The 20,696-nt window shown below is 43.0% G+C and overlaps 1 protein-coding gene across 1 annotated transcript in view; it reads right to left on the reverse strand.

Moving 5' to 3' along the window:
• LOC117748529 (dynein heavy chain 9, axonemal-like) overlaps window positions 1-20,696 on the reverse strand; it is a 143,871-nt gene that overhangs the window by 65,146 nt on the left and 58,029 nt on the right. Inside the window, 11 exon segments of the mRNA XM_034558362.1 lie at window positions 736-897; window positions 12,307-12,546; window positions 14,375-14,477; window positions 15,190-15,355; window positions 15,493-15,700; window positions 16,363-16,536; window positions 17,344-17,518; window positions 17,927-18,074; window positions 18,350-18,458; window positions 19,194-19,321; window positions 19,419-19,629. Of these exon segments, the coding sequence (XP_034414253.1) occupies window positions 736-897; window positions 12,307-12,546; window positions 14,375-14,477; window positions 15,190-15,355; window positions 15,493-15,700; window positions 16,363-16,536; window positions 17,344-17,518; window positions 17,927-18,074; window positions 18,350-18,458; window positions 19,194-19,321; window positions 19,419-19,629 (1,824 nt within the window).

Here is a 20,696-nt window from a genome sequence, read left to right on the forward strand (position 1 = left end):
ACTGGAAAGATGGCGTGTGCCTCTTAGGAATGCTGGTGTTCTCTGCTAACTTCCATTGGCATAAAGCTGAAGTGGGTGTGATGAAGGAAGCTTTTTTTCCTCTTTATTATGTTCTGCTGCAGTCTTCATTGTCATGGTGTCAAGTGGACTTTCTAACAGTGCATCAGTCTCTAAATACCTTCTTGTTTGCATGTAAAAATAGCAAGAAAACATGCTGCATATTGCTCTGTGGCACGGGGGAAAAGTGTCCTACGTTTACAGAAGGTGCCCACTCTGAATAATATATTCTAGAGAGCTTAGTGTTATTCTTTCTCCTTCTCGTTCTGTGTGTGTGTGTACACATATACTTGTCAGGTTCTTCATTGTGGCATGACTAGTGTGCATCCGATAGAGCCAGAAAGGGTAGTGAGGGGAGCAGTGGACAGAAAACCATTAAAATGTTTTCCAATTTGCCGGGCTGACAGCGCAGACCCTGACAGCCAGACCCCCATACCACACTGATTAATATTCTCTACAACCCTCTCCTGCCCCCCCCCCACCCCCCCCCCCCCCCCCCCGCAAGCATTCCTTTTTCCTCCTCTCCTCCTCTCCTCCTCTCCTCTTTCTCCTCGCTGTGTTGGCCACTGATGTCCAGGCCCAGACAGAGAGCAGGCGGCCTAATGATTTCCCCCTCCTCCCCCCATCCTAAAGCCTGCCGCTCTTGTCTTCCTCTGCTGAACTTTGTAAAACTCTCACCTCGTAGAACTTTTTCACTGTGTCCGCCTGCAGCTTATCAAAGGCCTGGAAGTCTTGCACCTCCACCAGCTTGTCTCTGTAGACCCGGTTGGACTCGTGCAGATAGATTTTCAGCAGGTCCGGAGGGGCTTTCAGACACTCGGCAGTACAGAAAAGAATGCCCTGGGCAGAGAGGGGAGAGAAGAAGGCTTAGAGTTTCATTCCAGTGGCTGATTTGGTCCATTTACGCAACAACAAGAAGGGAAATATAGCACAGTCACTGTGGGTAAATCAATAGATATTGAGTGGGAAAGCTGTTAGTATATGTGGCAGAGAAACTCAGCAAATAATGGCTACATGTTTCTTTCATCTCGCTGTCTCAAAAGTGTTATTCTTTCTCCTTCTTGCTGTATGGAAGAATTAGGAAACATCAAGGAGGGTATATGTGTGTGACTGTATTGCTTCCAGTGTTTAGTGCCAAACAAAAGTATGGCTCTGTCTGAAATCCATCCCATTAAACTATACACTACACTATACTTGCTGTCAACCATAATCTGTCCCTAATCTGGGTTATAATTTTACATCCTACATAGTGCCCTGGAGAATTCCCATATGGAATGAAAAAGTGGTGTGCACTACGTTTTGCTAACAATCTCAATGTGTTGCATTTCATACATGTGACTTTAGATATCAGTGATCACCAAACATGATAATTTGTGTTTCTGAAATCTCAATTTCTGTTCACTATAGAGTAAACTATGGAGGGTTTAAGATAAAATGAGCCTTTATGGATCCCCAGAGGGGACACTCAAGTGCTGCAGTAGCACAAGGACAGAAAAAGATTATGGTCATACTAAAATAATTAAATAATTAGAGTTGTATCAAGTAAGAAATAAGAAGAGAAGACAAATGGAAACTATGAAAGAACAATTTGATTCAAAGTAACAATGTAAGCAGTAAACAAACAGTCCCCATGACCAGATAGTGAAATGTGTTGATAAAGTATAACATCGGCAGTCCTTTAACTCCACCTTCTACTACCCGCTCCGCTGGGACCTTGGACGAGGTGATTCCAAAGAAAATAGTATCCCCAACTTTAGCGAAGAGAAAACCAAAAAAGAACTTCTCCAAGCGAGTAGAAAACGGTGCAATGGAAACTGAGGATAAGAGTCTCCAGCCACGCCAGCAGCTCTGTTAGGCTAAACTAGTGCTAATGTCACCAGGTCTGACAAAGACTTACAAAATACAGCTGAGGCTGAGTGAACGGTCACTGGCTTCTCAGGTACGATAGTATATTCGTGATAAACCAAAGCCCAAAGTGATCTGAAGATGGCTCGAGATGGCCGTCACCAACGTATTACAGTGCATTCTGTGGGGATGTGAATGAATACTTGTTGAGACATTTCACCAGAAAACAACACCTTGCGTGGTCAGTTGGCTACATTTTCTCCATAATGTCTGTATTAAAACTTTTGCAACCCCACAGTGAAACGTCATGTTGGAGGTGCTACAATAGAAAGTCAAGGTGATCGCCAAAGGCATTATGATACATCTTTTGGAAGCCGCGTATATCTTTACCATATTTTATGACATCTATCCAATAAAGATATTTCACCACAGAACAAAAATAATACTCTGGGGGTCATCAACATTATTACAATTCATCCCGTGGGAACATGAATGTCTGAACCAAATAACGAGGCAATCCACCCAGTAGTTGCTGAGATACTTTATGGGGTCCTGGGACAGGGATGTCGTATGTGTACAGATTGTAAAGCCCTCTGAGGCAAATTTGTAAATTGTATATGGGCTATACAAAATAAACTGAATTGAATTGAATAGTACAGTGGTGATCTGACGGACATTAGCATACACAGCTAGAATGTTTGAAAATAGATCTGTTTTCCTGGTTGTATTTCACTCATCTCTTCATCCTCTGTTTAAAAATAAAAACAGAAAATCACGACAATGAGCAGATGAGTGTTTCGAGGATGATGGATGATTAATGTGTCTCTAGAGGAGACCTGTGTGACGTGTTGGCTTTCCCACAGGGCCGTTCATTGTGCAGTCAGGCAGAACTTTATGCAATCTAGGTGCCACATAACAGGTGCTGTATAGGATGAGGGAGAGGACAAAGAGGCACCCAGGCACTGTTTGTTCCCCTCTGCGCACTGTCACCCAGGAGGCAGAGGCAGAGCAAGCAGATGTTGTGTGTTTCCAGCCCCAGAAGTTATTCCAATCAACAGAGCCACCTCTGGGGGTAGTCAGCTGAATCTGATCTGCCTTCATATCTGAGTCTGCTGAATGTGACAATTGGCTGCTAAATCCTCTGTGTAATGGTGCAGAAGAGTGGTGGGCCTGTGTGTGAATATTTGCATGGATACTGAAGATTCAAACTGAGCCAGAATAATCGCTGCTACTCTAGATCTACAAAAGTTGAGATGTTTTCCAGAGCGCTCTAATCCTTTGACTTTTAATAGATCTGTCTTTTTCTACTCCATTTCATTGCTTAATCATTACACTCATGACACTGTTGTGCCTGAGCAAAACAAAACACCATATGGCAACTCTGTATAACAGTCATACGTGTAGGCTTAGCTGTTCATTGTACCAATCAAACAAATGGCACTCTGCTAACAAACCAAGAAAGAGACAAAACTTTGTTTTCCTTCCATCTAGCCCGACTTTGGCAGACTATCTCCTCCTCTCTGTTCCTGATCTTTCACTGCTTTGTTCGAGTCAGAGGAGAGGGATTAGAGAATTGTGGGTGTCGGTGTGTATCTGTCTATCTGTGGGGCTGTCTTCAGCCGGCACGCTTTCCTCGTAGCCTGACAGATGCTCTGAGCCCCAAACAATGCTTCCCTGCTAACAAATGCACCCAGCTGACTATCCACGGAACATCATACAGACATATTGTGCAGTCAGTATAATTCGGCTTCAGAGTCTCACAGCACCGCGGGTCTCATGTACTCTCTTTCTTTCTTTTTCCCTTGTCTCTGTCCTCCTTTCACCATGTCCATCTTCCCCCTATCTCCTCCCTCGCCTCTTGAGCTCCGTGGAGCTCATTTTGTCTGATGTGGGGAAGACAGGCCCTCGGATAGGCCCGCTGGTCATTGCAGAGAACGCACATTGGCAAACAGAGCTCTTGACAATGCTCCCAGTGGATGCCAAACTGTTTGTCTGGCCCTATACGTGGAATTTGGCTTCATGCTTTTAAATTCTTGGAGACAGAGAATATGAAGGAGAAAGACGGTGTACTGCACCAAAGTAAACGTTGAGGGACAAAGTGGAGAAAGTAGTGGAGAAAAATGATTTATTAGCTCCTAATTACTATTCAACAACAACACAGAAGAGAGAGTTTTGACGGCAAATAAGAGCAAGAATACTTTCACAAAGATGCAACCTTGAGCTCCTTTTGTCACATTCCAAAACACCTTTGCAAGGAGTGTTGCAAGCTCACCCAGAGTCTATGAGCTGTTTTCTGGCTCATTAGAGTTGTTCATAATGAGACGGTTGCCTTTGGCTCCATCTATAAGTTCCAAAGTCTTCAAAAACAAAGTGGATCACAAAGGGTCCCCAATTATTTCAGCTGAGGCAAACATCTGATACGTTGAGCCAGAAAACACTGAGTGACAACCATTTAGGCCTCACGCTCGAAATCAAAGGAAGCGTTTGTACTGTCTCGCCAATACTTCTGAAGGTGCAAAAGCACAGAGGTACCGAGCAGAATCAGCTGAAGCAGAGCTGTGAGTTGTGAGGCTGCTCACCTCTTCCCAGCTGTCCTGAGCTGTTAGAGCCAGGAGCCGATTAAGTTAGGCAGAAAAACTTCAAATGAGCTCCAGGCGTCCCTTTTTGGCTTTGCTCCTATTCTCTCTATGGGTGAAGAGAGGGACAGCGCAGAGCTTTGACAACGTTTCCTCTTACGTCCAGTCAGCATACCCCCCAAAAAAGAGAGTTTTACAAAACAGGCAGAGTGGCCTCTTCATACGCTGGTCTCAAAGTGATATGGTGCGGCTAAACTTCCTAATGCTTCATGGCAGCAATGTGTGTGACCAATTGTTTGGTAGGGCTGCAAAGGCTAATCGATTCAATTGATTATGAGAATAGTTGGCAACATACAGTACCCTGGACTAGTTGCGTCTATGTTATGATGCAGTAAAGGCGCTGTGCCAAAGTCTCCCGGGGCAGTAAACTATCTCAGGTGATGAATTAAAGGAAATGACACCATCTCTTTTGTCTCTCATTTGTCTTTCCTTTGTCTCTCCTTTGTAAATGGTAAATATACTGTACTTGTACTTGTATATCGCTTTTCTAGTCTTCCGAATACTCAAAGCGCTTTAACACTACATGACATCATTCACCTATTCATCCCCATTCATACACTGATGGGAGGAGCTACCATGCAAGGTGCCACCTGAAAATCAGGACTATCTCACTATCGCACACACAGCTATGGGAGTAATTGTGGGGTTAAGTGTCTTGCCTAAAGACAAATCGACATGGGGTAGCGGAGCCGGGGATTGAACCACCGATCCCCTGATTGAAGGACGCCCCCTGCGCTCTACTTTGTCTCACCTTTGTCCATCCTTTTTCCCTCATTTGTCTCTCCTTTGTCTCACCTTTGTCCCTCATTTGTCCCTCATTTGTCTCTCCTTTGTCTCACATTTGTACCTCCTTTGTCTCACACGTGTCTCTTTGTCCCTCCTTTGTCTCTCCTTTGTCCCTCCTTTGTTTCTCATTTGTCCCTCCTTTGTCTCTCCTTTGTCCCTCCTTTGTTTCTCATTTGTCCTTCCTTTGTCTCTCCTTTGTCTCACATTTGTACCTCCTTTGTTTCTCATTTGTCCTTCCTTTGTCTCTCCTTTGTCTCACATTTGTACCTCCTTTGTTTCTCATTTGTCCTTCCTTTGTCCCTCCTTTGTCTCTCCTTTGTCCCTCCTTTGTTTCTCATTTGTCCCTCCTTTGTCTTTCCTTTGTCTCTCCTTTGTCTCTCATTTGTCTCTCATTTGTCTCACATTTGTACCTCCTTTGTCTCTCCTTTGTCCATCCTTTGTCTCTCCATTGTCTCTCCTTTGTCCATCCTTTGTCTCTCCTTTGTCCCCCCTTTGTCTCACATTTGTACCTCCTTTGTCTCACATGTGTCTCTTTGTCCATCCTGTGTCTCTCCTTTGTCCCTCCTTTGTCCCTCCTGTGTCCCTCCTGTGTCCCTCCTGTGTCTCTCCTTTGTCCCCCCTTTGTCCCTCCTGTGTCTCTCCTTTATCTCTCCTTTGTCCCTCCTTCGTCCCTCATTTGTCTCTCCTTTGTCTCTCCTTTGTCTCTCCTTTGTCCCCCCTTTGTCCCTCCTGTGTCTCTCCTTTATCTCTCCTTTGTCCCTCCTTCGTCCCTCATTTGTCTCTCCTTTGTCTCTCCTTTGTCCCCCCTTTGTCCCTCCTGTGTCTCTCCTTTATCTCTCCTTTGTCCCTCCTTCGTCCCTCATTTGTCTCTCCTTTGTCTCTCCTGTGTCTCTCCTTTGTCCCCCCTTTGTCCCTCCTGTGTCTCTCCTTTGTCTCTCCTTTGTCTCTCCTTTGTCCCCCCTTTGTCCCTCCTGTGTCTCTCCTTTATCTCTCCTTTGTCCCTCCTTCGTCCCTCATTTGTCTCTCCTTTGTCTCACATTTGTACCTCCTTTGTCACACATGTGTCTCTTTGTCTCTCCTTCGTCACACATGTGTCTCTTTGTCCCTCATTTGTCTCACATTTGTACCTCCTTTGTCTCTCCTTTGTCCATCATTTGTCTCTCCTTTGTCCCTCATTTGTCCCTCATTTGTCTCTCCTTTGTCCCTCATTTGTCTCTCCTTTGTCCATCCTTTGTCTATCCGTTGTCTCTCCTTTGTCCCTCCGTTGTCTCTCCTTTGTCCCTCATTTGTCTCTTTTGTCTCTCCTTTGTCCCTGCTTTGTCCCCCCCTTTGTCTATCCTTTGTCTCTCCTTTGTCCCTGCTTTGTCCCCCCCTTTGTCTATCCTTTGTCTCTCCTTTGTCCCTGCTTTGTCCCCCCCTTTGTCTATCCTTTGTCTCTCCTTTGTCTCTCCTTTGTCCCTCCTTTGTCTATCCTTTGTCCCCCATTTGTCTCTCCTTTGTCACTCCTTTGTCTCTCCTTTGTCTCCCCTTTGTCTCACCTTTGTCTCTCCGTTGTCTCTTCTTTGTCCCTAATTTGTCCATCCTTTGTCACTCCTTTGTCTCTCCTTTGTCCCTCCTTTGTCTCTCCTTTGTCTCTCCTTTGTCCCTCCTTTGTCTCTCCTTTGTCTCTCCTTTGTCTCTCCTTTGTCCCTCCTTTGTCCCTCCTTTGTTGCGTCTTTGTGGCTTAATTTAATTCTCTCCATTGCACCTTATTAACTCTGCTTTCTACCCGGAGTCTTTGTGACTTCACTTCACTCATAGGGTCCATTGGACCTGGCTGTGTCTGATGCCTCCTGCCTGGTGAGCCGGCCTCCTGCCACGGCCCTATTTTTCGTATGTGGTTCAACTAAGTCGATTAAATGTCCTATTATCCAGCATGGCAAAAATATCAGACAAGTTAAATTCGTAATGCTACGTTGACATGAATATTCACAAAATGCTTTACTGGCGTGAGTTTACTTGCCCCGACTATTTGTGGTTTATTCATTCAATTCATTCACTTCAGTCATGCTGGAGAGGGGGCGTGGCTTATCTCAGTGGAAACAGTTATAACTTCCACCATCCACCATGCAAGAAATAACCACTATTTCTGCTTTATACTTGTTGTGGAAATCCCACAAACGTCGGAACATCAAACGCCCTTGTGTCTGGGTTCATAACATTAATATCATATATATATATATATATATATATATATATATATATATATATATATATATATATATATATTTATACATGACATCAACCGTATGCTCACACAGCTCGGCGAATTTTACCAACTACGTCCAGATAACTGGATGAAAGTCCCCTTTATTCGCATCCATTCTCGTCTGTGCATTGACTTTCATGGAATCTACTCCCAACGCTTTTGTTGTGAATGCAGCATAAGTGTTGGGAAATGTATCGGCTAATTTTAAGTGCCTCATCACCCCAATCAATCCAATTATATTTCTTTAAATGTGCCTGCTGGCAGTCGACTTAATGGCATGCATCATCCAAAGAAATCTAAAAGAACTATCTCAACTCTTTCAGAACAAGTAAATAATATATATGTGTATATACATGTATGTGGAGATTACCATATAGAACTAGGAGTTTGAATATGTGTGTGGGCGGATCAGTATGTATGTATTATTCATTATCAGAAATTCAATCGATTGAAGCAGTGAAAATAAATTGTGTGTGATTCTCTCTATTCTTCTCATGAGTCCACCTTAATCATTTTCTACAATATTCTGGAGTCGTGGACGGAGCCCGGCCATTTGGCCTCAACTTTTGTTATGTGGCAGGTGGAGTCACAGATCATCTAAGATGAATTACGGTTAGGTCATGGGTATTGTATAGCAATGTAATTTGAGGAAAATTATGTCATAAGTACTGCACATTAATGCTGCGAAAGCCTTTTCGATTGACAAAATCTGCCTCGTTTGGGCCAGAGGGCCATTTGATGGGGATCTGCATGCAGTCCACTGCGCCAATGACATTGGGAAACTCTGCATAATGATAAGCTCCGTAATGAATAGTAATAGGAATGCATTTTCATTAAATGGTGAAATATTGAATAACTCAATTACCTGCAATTCCATAAAAGCCCTCTTTATTGCATTTACTCGGACATGGCCAGGGAACATAATGAACACATCCATAAGTTTCTTAAGCGCTAAATAAACTTTACGAACACCACATACAGCGGCTTTCCTGATGTTCTGCATCGCCGACACTGTAGAACAATGTACCACAATGTACAACAATGCACCACACTGTACAACAATGTACCACACCATACAACAATGTACCACATCATACAACAATGCACCACACTGTACAACAATGTACCACACCATACAACAATGTACCACACTGTAGAACAATGTACCACAATGTACCACATCATACAACAATGTACCACACTGTAGAACAATGTACCACATCATACAACAATGTACCACACTGTACCACATCATACAACAATGCACCACACTGTACAACAATGTACCACACCATACAACAATGTACCACACTGTAGAACAATGTACCACAATGTACCACATCATACAACAATGTACCACACTGTAGAACAATGTACCACAATGTACCACATCATACAACAATGTACCACACTGTAGAACAATGTACCACAATGTACCACATCATACAACAATGTACCACACTGTACAACAATGTACCACACCATACAACAATGTACCACACTGTAGAACAATGTACCACAATGTACCACATCATACAACAATGCACCACACTGTACAACAATGTACCACACCATACAACAATGTACCACACTGTAGAACAATGTACCACAATGTACCACATCATACAACAATGTACCACACTGTAGAACAATGTACCACATCATACAACAATGTACCACACTGTACCACATCATACAACAATGCACCACACTGTACAACAATGTACCACACCATACAACAATGTACCACAAGGCTCTGCATACAGTCTGTGAGACAGTCAATGACCGGCTGCGGCGTGTAGTGTTCAATGTAGGCTCCAGAAGGTCTGTAATAAATGATTCCTTGAGGGCAGGATCGATAGCGCTCGTATAGGAAGTCATTATGATGTGATAACGGATGTTGGCGATCTCGAAGAACTCTCTCCCTATGAAACGTTAATCTAACTAATATCGCTCCTTCATCAATGGGATCTCTGAAGAAGAGAGCTGCCATTTTCTTCCGGGTGAGTGGCCAGCTTATCCAGCTAACTTAAGTTAGCCTGTGCTGGAGCAGGTTAAAATGTGTGGATGTGTTGCTATGGTGATTTTGCCAAACTTGCTTTGTGGAACCGAAAAGCCTGACTTATTTAATCTTATCCTGAAAATTATCCAACTAACTGCGTTAGCCAGGTACGAGAAATAGGGCCCTGTTGTCTTTCTGTTTTGGGATAATAATAATAATAATGTACACTTTTGTTGATCCCACAGTGGGGAAATTGTTCTCTGCATCCTCAGTTATTAAAGAGCAGTGGGCTGCAGTGAAGCCCACTGCTCAAGGACACTTCAACATGTGGGGGAGAGCGGGGATCGAACCGGGTACCTTGTGGTTGCGGGACAACCATTCTCCCCATGTGCTATAGCGCCCCAAATGAGGAATGGATACATATGAAGCTATTCTCAAGCTAACATTTAATAAAGCTAACGCCCGGCTACATTGATCAATCCCAAAATGGAAATATAGCAAATATAGTAAATGATAACATTTAATATAGATATATTTTTGTGGATGTTCTTTCTTTTTAAAATCTCAACTTTAAAAAAAAAAAAAAAGTAGTTTTTTTCTTATTTCTTTGTATATTTAGTGTGTGTACCAACCCCCTTAACTTTAAGACACATTATTATGGCCTCTATAAGTCTGCTCTGACACTGGCTGAATACTGTGGCACTCTGCACTGGGTGGTGAGGTTTGTTGAGGTTTTAAACGTAGGCAGGCTCTGATCTTCTTTCTGACTTTGAACGATGAGTGTCAACCTCATAGTGGCATTAAAGGAAAAGACATTATGATTCATTGTCTGGGGACCAATTTATTCCATTATGCCCACATTAGGATTTGGCGCATCAAGATAAGGTTGCAGGAGACGAGGACACAACAAGTTGTCCTGATGAAAAGAGTTCCAATCAAATGATGTGGATAACAGGAAGGAAATGTTGAATGTACTATTATTAGGAAAGTGTCAGTCTCCTCATCTGATTTTTAGTTTTTTTAATTTCCTTTGTTCTTTATTGCATTTAGTTTTAATTCACACACCAAAATGTGTACCTCGACCAAGCAAAACTATATCTATAAGTGTGATATTTGGACTTTTTCATCAAATCTTTGGGGTTTAATGTACAATGTGAAAATGTACATAACAAATGTATTCACTGTAACATTTCCTCTAGCTTTATTATTAAGTCAATACTTTATGATCTAATACCTCAAAAAGGTCTGACTTTTCCATCAGCCTCAGCTGTACTTTGTGTTCAACACTAATTAGCTAATCTTAGTATACTAGCGTTAAACTAAGGAGGTGAGCATGCTAAACATCGGCAGGTCCCCATTGTCATTGTGAGCTGCTAGCATGTTGACATTAGCCTTTAGCTCACAGTACTCACAGAGCTGCTACTTAAGCCTCTCAGGCTTGATGCCCACACATCCCACATGTTTGAGGCACGCTCTGTGAGGGTTTAGGGCCGTTCCACTGTCAAATCGCCAAGTGCTTGGGGGCTCTCTCGCAGACATTTGGAGGCCTTTATGCACACTTTCCATCAGTCCACATGTCTGCAGACTTTGCCTGATGAAGTTACAATTGTTGTGATGTTTGTTGTGATGTTTAACACAGGGTTTCCAAGGGAAGCTCAGAGGCATAACAAAGGTTAACAAAGAGGACGGCACATGTTCAGCCTAGCATATTATAGTTTAACAGAAACATTAACATGAAGGATTTAAGATGGTACATAAAAGTGCGTGAGGAATGCAAGCAGAGGCTATATTCTACAGCTGGTTTATTCATCAACCATTTTTTCTCATTTTTGTTGTTGAAGCGGTTTTGACAAAAAATTGTAAATTGATTATTTGTTTATTATACCTCGGCTGGAATATGTTAAAATCAGGAAGTCCAAAAACATTAAAGAGAAACCCACAATTGTTTTGGGGTCATCATGATAATGTGATATGTCGCTACAAAGTGCTGTCCCATTGAGACTATGTCGAGCCCTTGTAGCCTCCCTGAGGGTTGAGGGATGGGGGCCTCAGGGGGGCCACTGGGACTGGGCACCACCTACTCCTTTTACATTATATATAATAATTTGATCCATTGTAGAGTAAAATAATATGAATTAGTGCAGCCTTAAAACGCTGAATGTAAATTGTATATCACTACACCTATGCATTTTATTCGTTGTGTAATAGTAGAACTTTGTAAACTTACAGATGGAATTATGAAATCTGAAAGTTCCTATAGCTCAGTGGCTTAAAGCATTAATTATACAATGGAGTGAGTTAAATGAGAGAACCTGCCCTCCATGATACCATGGAGGATTTAGACAGAAACATTGCCCTGAAGAGTCTCCCTTGACAGCCTCCGTATTTTGATATTATATTAATTTAAATACATTAAATCATCTCTAACACCGTGGAAGTGCAAATCCATTCTATTTTCTGTTACACTTATTTGAGACTTATTTCTAGCTTTCAGCTCTTAAATCAATAATAATTTAGATGAGAAATTAGTGACAGAAGCTAGGCTCTTTCCACATGGGAGCCATAGAAACAACGAATTAAGGCAAAAATATGTTTGAAATGGAAATGGGAGTGATATGAAAAAGCACACAACTTTCTCGAGGTAACTTCTGACATTTAATTGTGTAAGGGCATCCTTCTCAAAGAATGTCTGTGTAGATAAATCCTTCTTGCGTATTTTCTATCTTTGTCACCTGGAATATGTTGGAGAGGTCTCGCAGGTTGAAGACGTAGTGGAACTTGACTGCAGTGGGGAGGAAGGTGGAGGAGATGCGCTGGTGCAGGGCCAAGGCTAACTGGACCACGGTGGGGCAGCTCTTCTGCAGGGCTCCGGTGAAGCCCTCTCCTCTCAAGTGCTGAGACAGGATGGAGGTGTAGATGGTGCTCAAGGCCTCGGCTCCAGGAAAGGACAGGGCGAAGACAGAGAAGTGGCGCTGTGGAGGGAGGTACAGCATAAACAAATATGACCATATTGAAGTTTGGTCCGTAATCCTAAAGTCAAGTAATTATGTGTGCTCCATATTCCAGGTCAAAGATCATGTACTGTATACTTGATTATAATCGCTTCCCAGCTTCTGATCAAACTACTGTCTGTTTACACAGTTTGGAGGACAGGTTAGGACGAGGCTTATTTTCTGAGGGTCACATGCAAGACAGTGAATGTGTCAGTGGATACAGATGCAGGCACGGTCCCTGACCTGTGGAAAACATCTCGGATTGTTCCACTACCTAAAAGTAATGCAAATGGACATTACCCCCTATGACTTTAACGTCAGTACCAAAGAAATTGCAGCATCAATATTAATCTAGATAAAATGTTTCACTGTAAAATGCAACCAACAAGTGAAAGAAAATTCCATGTAGTCAGTTACTTCTGAAGTACAGGAGCACCTCAAAACTGATTCTTATCACTGTTTGGTACACTTTGCACACAAACAATAAAGTTATGGGTTTTGAAAATGTTCTCAGATGATGCAAAGATAACGATTCCAGGTCGATGTTAAAAAATAAGGATGTGGTGATTGTTTTGGTTTGTTGGAGGATTAATGAAAAACTTCTTGCCCCGCCTTCTTGAAATTTGGTAGGAGGGTGTAGCATGGCCCAGGGTCCCGAATGACGAGGCAGACTCACACATTATTTTGTACTTATGGACACAAGTAGTTTTAAATAAGTCCCAGTTTGAGTTGAGCCATATGAATATTAAGACGTAAGATGTAAGCAGTTCTTTGTTCCTGCTGCTTTCACATTGTTCAATCTCTCTTTATTCAAACTCCAGTCTCCCTCCTCTCTCGTCTCACACTGAGGTTCACTGGTTCAGTCGGAACACAGCGGATCAAATCATCTGTGCAATCTATCAGCTACAACTACGGCTGCCCTGTTTGTAAATGTCACATTGTTCTCAGTTTTAAAGGTGAACTTTCTTCATCTGATCTATATGTGTTCCTCTGTGTGTGTGCCTCTGTGTGAGTGTGTGTGTGTACGGGTGCCTTTGTGTAAGTGTGTGAGTGTGGGTGTGTGTGTGTACGTGTGTCTTTGTGTAAGTATGTGAGTGTGAGTGTGTGTGTGTAGATCAGAGTGCGGTAGGTATGGAGAGAGAACACAGTGAATACAGCACTGTACCATCTGTATTGTCTGTTCATGTATGAAAGCCCTAAATATCCATATCTTTCGTCTTCATGTAATGCTTTGTTATGACCAAGCTCCTCACTAGAGCGCCAAATGTGGATTAATCGCTCACTGAAAATAGTCCCCAACAAAAGCAAATTTCCCTCCTGTTTGAGTAGCATTTTCTAAAAACTATATTGACCAGCTGTTCTAACTAAAACAATATTTGTGTGATTCATTTGTTTAGATTTAGATCCTCAGAAGTAACATATGAAGTTGCGATTAAGTCTCCATTTTGGTGCAATGTTTGTCAATATAATAATCTAATTTAATGTATCGTGAGCGCTGCAGAAAGAAAGAAACAGCGTGAAGGGCATATGTTCCCATCGTACTCTGTGAACTGAGGATGGTTACAATAGTGGAATGAGAAATCAAGACGTCTTGAGTGAGTTAGAATGAAGTGTTTTATGATGAGTCTCATTCTGGGGTGAGAGGAACTTTTTCTGTCCAGGTGTGAGAAAAAATGATGTTCCATAACCAGTGTGGTACAAAAGGTGTGTGTGTGTGTGCGTGTGTGTGTATCAGTGCTCCACAGGCCTATATGTGTGTGTGTGCATATGTGTGTGTCTGTGTGTGTGTGCATGTGTGTGAGTGTACCTGTAGCCGTGGATTGATGGTGAAGCTGCCAGCTGTGGGATTCATGCAGGACACGTATTGAACACTGTGTATTTCCTTCAAAAGCAGCTTATTACGGTCATACCTGGGAGTACACACACACACACACACACACACACACAGAAAAGAAATCATTATTTAACAGTCTTGCATGCACACAAACACCCGAACGAACGCACGCACACACACACACACACAGACAATAAATCATTATTTAACAGTCTTGCAGACACCTGACCACACAAACACACACGCCGATTTGGCGCCTCAGCTCCCACTTAAGCTGGCGTGGCTCAGTAGCATCTTCCTTCCTCTCAATTTCATACCTGAACTCCTCCCATATCTGTAATGGGCGGACCGTGTCCAAGCCAGTCCGCCTGCGTCTGACGCAGTGGAACCACGTTCAGAAAGGCCTCACGGTGTCAGAGAGACGAGCACAGCTATCCCTTCAACCCTGCCCTGAGATTTGACTTTTGACTTAAAGGTTGTACCATACAATACAGAGGCAGGGATCTCACTGAATACTAAAGACATTATCAGTAGAATTATTAGGGTATTACACCGATCAGCTGCTAGCACCCCATAATCTGAATGATCCTTTTCTGTGTGAATATGTTGAGAAAATCTCTAAAATTGTCCATCTTTGAACCAATCAAAGTGAGGAACACTGCTGATGTGGTATTTCCTGACAATCACCTCAAGAGGCACAGTGTATGCATAATGCCACCCTCTTTACACAGCACAGACATGTTCTCATGTTTGCTCATACATATACTGTATACAAAACATAGGCCTACCAGTGGTTGTAGTCCATGTGTTGGCGTATGAGTGTGTGAGGTTGCACCGTTCCATATGTATCCACCTCGGGCATATTCATGTCGTCTATGAAGTAGATCAGCCTCCTGCTGCCTGGAGGGCAGTAGTTGCGCCCAGCTTTCTTCTCAAGGGGCTTTTCCAGCACAGCTGTGTGGGAGAGGAGCAGTAGGAATGTAAGGAGCGATTGAATAGCAATATGTATGTCGTGGTTTAGAGTTAGAGAGTCATTTGATTGAACTGGAAGAGTTCATCCAAGAAACATCTTTCCCATGCACGGTTCCTACCTTGGAGCATCTCAGATGTGGTGTAATAGTTAAAGGGGACATTTTTAATCATGTATTTCTCTGCATCCAATGATCCCAGTTTGTCCCCGACCACGACAGACTTCCCCGTCCCAGCGCTCCCGACCAACATGACGGGTCGACGATGTTCAAGGAGACGGTCCATGAAGTAACGAACTCGAATGGTCTCTGTAGTGTGGACCAGACACGCCTGCGCATACACACACACACACACACACACACACACACACACACACATATATATATATATATATATATAAAAGAAATGTACACTTGTATTGATCCACGTGGGTAAATTCTTCTCTGCATTTGACCCATTCTTAGTCATTAAGGAGCAGTGGGCTGCAGTGCCCGGGGAGCAACTGGGGGTTCAGTGTCAAAATATATATATATATATATATACACACATATACAAACATACAGTATGGGCACAATACTACAGGGTTATAGGGCTGCAACTGATGATTACTTTGATTATCAATTCATATGCCAAATATTTTCAGAATAATCAATGAATGTCTTTGTCTTCTAGTGAACATGCCACAAGTTCCTGGATGTGACAACTTTGTCAAAGACATCAAATAGAAAAGCTGAAATGTTTTAGTCTACACCGACATATCTGGGTCTCAAGCTACTTAATGCTCCAGCGAGTCACTAACTGTGTTACTGCGAGCAACTCCACCGTATTATCTATGGAAAGTGATTGACCAATTGTTGACACGAAACTAGTGATTAGTATAGCTTTAAAATATTAATCAAATCTAAAGTTGTTATTTAATTGAAGAATAAGTCCAGGGGATGAAATGGTGTTACTCCACTAAAGTTTGAATCCTGTGAAACAACCTGCCGTACCTGAAGAGGTGTGTGTGTATCCATCTCAAACTTGGGCACCATCTTGGACCATGGTTCAAACTTCTTGCTCTCAGGGTCGATGTAGTAATCAAGCACGGTGCCCTGGGATGGGAACTTGATGGTTTTGAACTCGGCCACCCACCACTTGCTGAACTCCACTCTGTAGTCGACCAGCTAGGCTCACACAGAGCACACACACGGAGACACAGACGGTCAATACTCTAAAATGACTTCCTCTCTGCTCTCACTCCCCCATACAGTAGCTATGGATCGGTGCGTTTGATTTACACTGGTGTGAATACAAATCAGAGGACAAATACATGGAGATATGGCCACAGCAGTTGAAGGGTAGAGAATGAGAGATGGTTAGGCGTATCTATCCATCTGTCTGACTCAGACGGGGAAGGAGCCTCATCACCTGCTGGTTGGTAGTTCCTCGCCTTCCTCCCTGCCAGGTACCCCTTGGTACCTGTCTCCTCTATTCACTACCAACTCCAGTCAATACAACCACTTAGCATTTAAATGCATCTGTGATGGGAAAATAAAGTGGAGTACATTTGTACCAAGGGGAGAGCAGTTTTATCCCATAACCTAGGTGGACACACTTACTGTACAGCGTTAACTGGATTGCTTAGCAACTGCTCGCCATGGCTCTCCTGCTGATTTAAATTCAGCCAGCCTGTGTGTTGTTGAGCTGGAAATGAGTCCACTTCATTTTCAGATGGAGATCTCTGCCTTTTTAAAAACTGAAAATAACTTTCAAATGACTTTTCATAAAGAGAGACACAAAGTCAAGTTGCATAAGAGCCATTAGGGCTTGACTTATACCAAGGAATACCCATAATGCAAGTGCAAAACACTCTTTCAGGAAGGAGTTATGATAAGAGAAGAAAATCTCCTTCAAATAGTTGTGTCCTATTTCTTTCTCCATTATGCAACCACTTAGGAAGCGTCTCACATGGCCAGCGGCCTACGTAGTACCTGGTCCTGGAACATGGCTCCCCCAAAGGCCCAGACCGCAGCAAAGACAAAATAGAGCTCATAGAGTTCCTTGGCACAGTCCGGCGGGGTGTTTCCTGGAGTCAGCAGACACTCCAGTAAGTAACAGAGCATCTGGACCATGCTCTGCTCAGGGATAGGGATGATCTTCTTAAACCTTAACAAAGACACTCACATTACATCACTGGATTCAAGCCTGACTGCCGACTTGGGTTTCTCATTCAGCATGTAAAATAAAGTATGCTTCCATTTTGAACAGAATGAATTGAAGAGAATAAATAGAGCTTCTTTTGACAATAATTGTTGTTGATTTATCTATAAGCTCTGTGTCATTATGGAATTGTACAGTGGTGCTTTTTCTGGATTTGTTGCTTGAGAAGGAGTACAAAATGCCCCTCTATATCTTCCTTTACTGTCTGCTCTTATGACAGTGGTGATGGAGGTGTTGGAGGAGGAGACTGGTCCTAATAATATAAATATAAATATAAATATAATAATAGAATGCAGGTTGGCATCCAGTTCTTCTAAGTCAGTCCAATGTCAGTGATGCTGAGAGCTGCGTTACCTTGATCTGAGGCCATCCAGGCAAGAGGGGAGGTACTTGTCGAACAGTATGGTCAGGTTGGCCTTCTCTGATTGGACCTCCCTCCTGTCAATCCAGCTGGCCACCGGCGGGTTCCAGCCGAGGTCTGCTGGGTTTATGTACAAGATTCCTGGACAGAGACACAGGGAATATCAGGCATTTGGTGGCTACAGTACCCTGGGGCTAAAATGGAGCCCCCCCCCCTTTGACCCCCGACACCAATTAGAAAGCAGAAAGCAGCCGATACATGGCTGCGCCATTATGCTGGAATAAGATTTTAACAAACTTGCCAATTAGCAATTAGTCACTGCACACTTTGCCCAGTTGGTAACCCTGGCTTGCAGCAAAGGCATTTGAAAATACAATACAACAATATTGTCATTAAAGACAAAGAGTGAGGACCACCTGCTCTAGATACTGTAGCGGGGGTCGCAGTGCGAAGGTGGCTGATCTCAAACACCAGCCTCATGGTGGGGTTCAGAGGGATCCGCTCATTACTGGCCAGAGTCAGCACCTTACAGAAACAGAGAGCACATGTACACACAGTGGACTAGGGGTTCAAACTGCTGTTCTTAACTTTGACTGGCCATTAACTTTACTTCTATATTCAACATTGCTGGGCTACAGAGGGCTGGCACCGCAGAATATAGAAGTCTCAGCTTCATCAAATGACTTTGAAAACGACATCTGCAGACGGGATCACAGGCAACACACTTGGCATTTCATATTCCTTACAGCTATAGCAACATTGAAAATGTATGCAAAGTTTATGTTTTGTTGATTCTAAAATGTATTAACATAAATGGTGTTCTTTTTCTATTGGCAATTATTAATTCCACTAAATAATGCACAAAAGCTGTCAGGTAGGTTTATGCATATTTCTCCTTGTTGCATTTAGTGTTGCTGTACATATGACCAATGGGTTTTGACTGTAGCTGAAGTTTTCATGGATCGTTTTCTTCTGCTTCCACAACAGAAACGTCAGTTACGGAGATATGACTGAACAAGGGTGTGTCTGTATGCCTTCTACACTGCCTGGACTATGTCTCCTCTTTTCCCTGTTAGTATTACATGCACACACTGTCATGTATTCTCTCATCCAGAACAAATAGTTTACTACTCTCTCACGTCAGTGATGACTCTGAATCTGAATGCTGATTCAGGAACAAACAGTGAACATGTGTAACCTTTGTCATTGAGATACTGAATAAAATACTTATTTACACACACATAATCAACTCTCTCACACCTTGTTGTCGTCCATGACTGTGTTGAGTGACTCAATCCACATCGGGTCAATGTCTCCATCCAAGACAATCCACTTCGGTCCGTTGTGACTGACATTGGCCAGTTCACGCATTATATTGGAGAACAGGCCTGAAGGAAGGAGTTCACATTTGCATATTTGACTCTGGTCAAAAGGGTCAAAACACACTTTGTACTGATCAAACATCCTGCAGGACTCTGTTATCACCATCTTTCCACTCTCTGGTTGCCGGGTTGATGATGCCAAAAAGCTCGTCATTAGTCACAGCCTTTGGATTAAGGTCCGCCCACACAGGTCTACGCTTCATGTTCTGATAGGTCCGTTGTAGTGACCTCATCACCTGACTCTTTCCCGTGCCTGCGTTCCCGATCACAAACACAGAGTGACGCACTGCCAGCAGCTCCTCCAGCTGCACCACCTAACACACATACAGAGAGAAAATATCAGGTGAAGGACACTGATGACATGTTTTACATGTGAACTCTGATATGGCATTTCATGGGCCACTACACTGGACCACTCAGTCTACTGCATGTCTTTCTCAATGCTGCTGTTCATGGTGAATAAAAAGGGATTCAGGTTTACAGCACACCACTGCAGCGTGGTACCGTTTTCAGGCTACAATAAATGACAGCAGTGGTCTTCTGAAGGGGCAGATATCTGCTCCCTCATCTTTCAGTATTTGCACACTTAAAGGGCCACTCCGCCTATTTTACACAACAAAGACAGGCCTATTTGTCATGGTGACAAGTCCTCGTGGTTGTAGACCCAAAAGGGCACAATTAAATGCATAAAAAGCTCCATATCATAAAATCAGTCAGTTAGGCCAGAGACAGCGAAGTGATTTTCTGAATGAGCAGACAGCCAATCACATGACTGTCTTAGCCCTGTTTGCCCTCACTGACAGACAAACATGTCTCAATTACATATTACATACTAGTTGTTAGTCTGTAGTGTGTTCATACTGGACAAGCGACAAAATCAATATTATGACATTAATAGTTCACTATGTTATGAATCGGTGTAAGGTTCACTATATTAATAATCAGTATGATCAGAATAATTGTTAGTTGCCTGATGAAGGAAGCCCGCTCTACATAGATGGTTTTGAACATAGTTCTTTCAGTATGAATGATGTATCTCTCCCCTACATTTGCACTTGTTTGGGGTTGTCGGGGGGAACCCCTCAAAAGTCAAATGAACACTCACACCTCTTCCTGGATTTGCAGTGTAACATTCTCTGACAATCCACGTATGCTAGGTGACATTACAGAGTGTAACAGAGCAAAAGGGAGAGTGAATTCCACTCCAACATACAGATGGCGAGCTCATTCAATACCATCGACCGGCTCCTTGGGGCTCCTACTCCTCATCCATTCAGCCAGAGCCCAGGCGGCTTTACCCTCTCAAAGGCCCCGGCTGACTACTGCTTTGATGTGGGGAGGACTAATGCTAGCACAGGCTAAAGGCTTAAGGTGTGCAGTC

This window comes from Cyclopterus lumpus, chromosome 19, assembly GCF_009769545.1.
Source record: "Cyclopterus lumpus isolate fCycLum1 chromosome 19, fCycLum1.pri, whole genome shotgun sequence".
Lineage (NCBI taxonomy): Eukaryota > Metazoa > Chordata > Actinopteri > Perciformes > Cyclopteridae > Cyclopterus > Cyclopterus lumpus.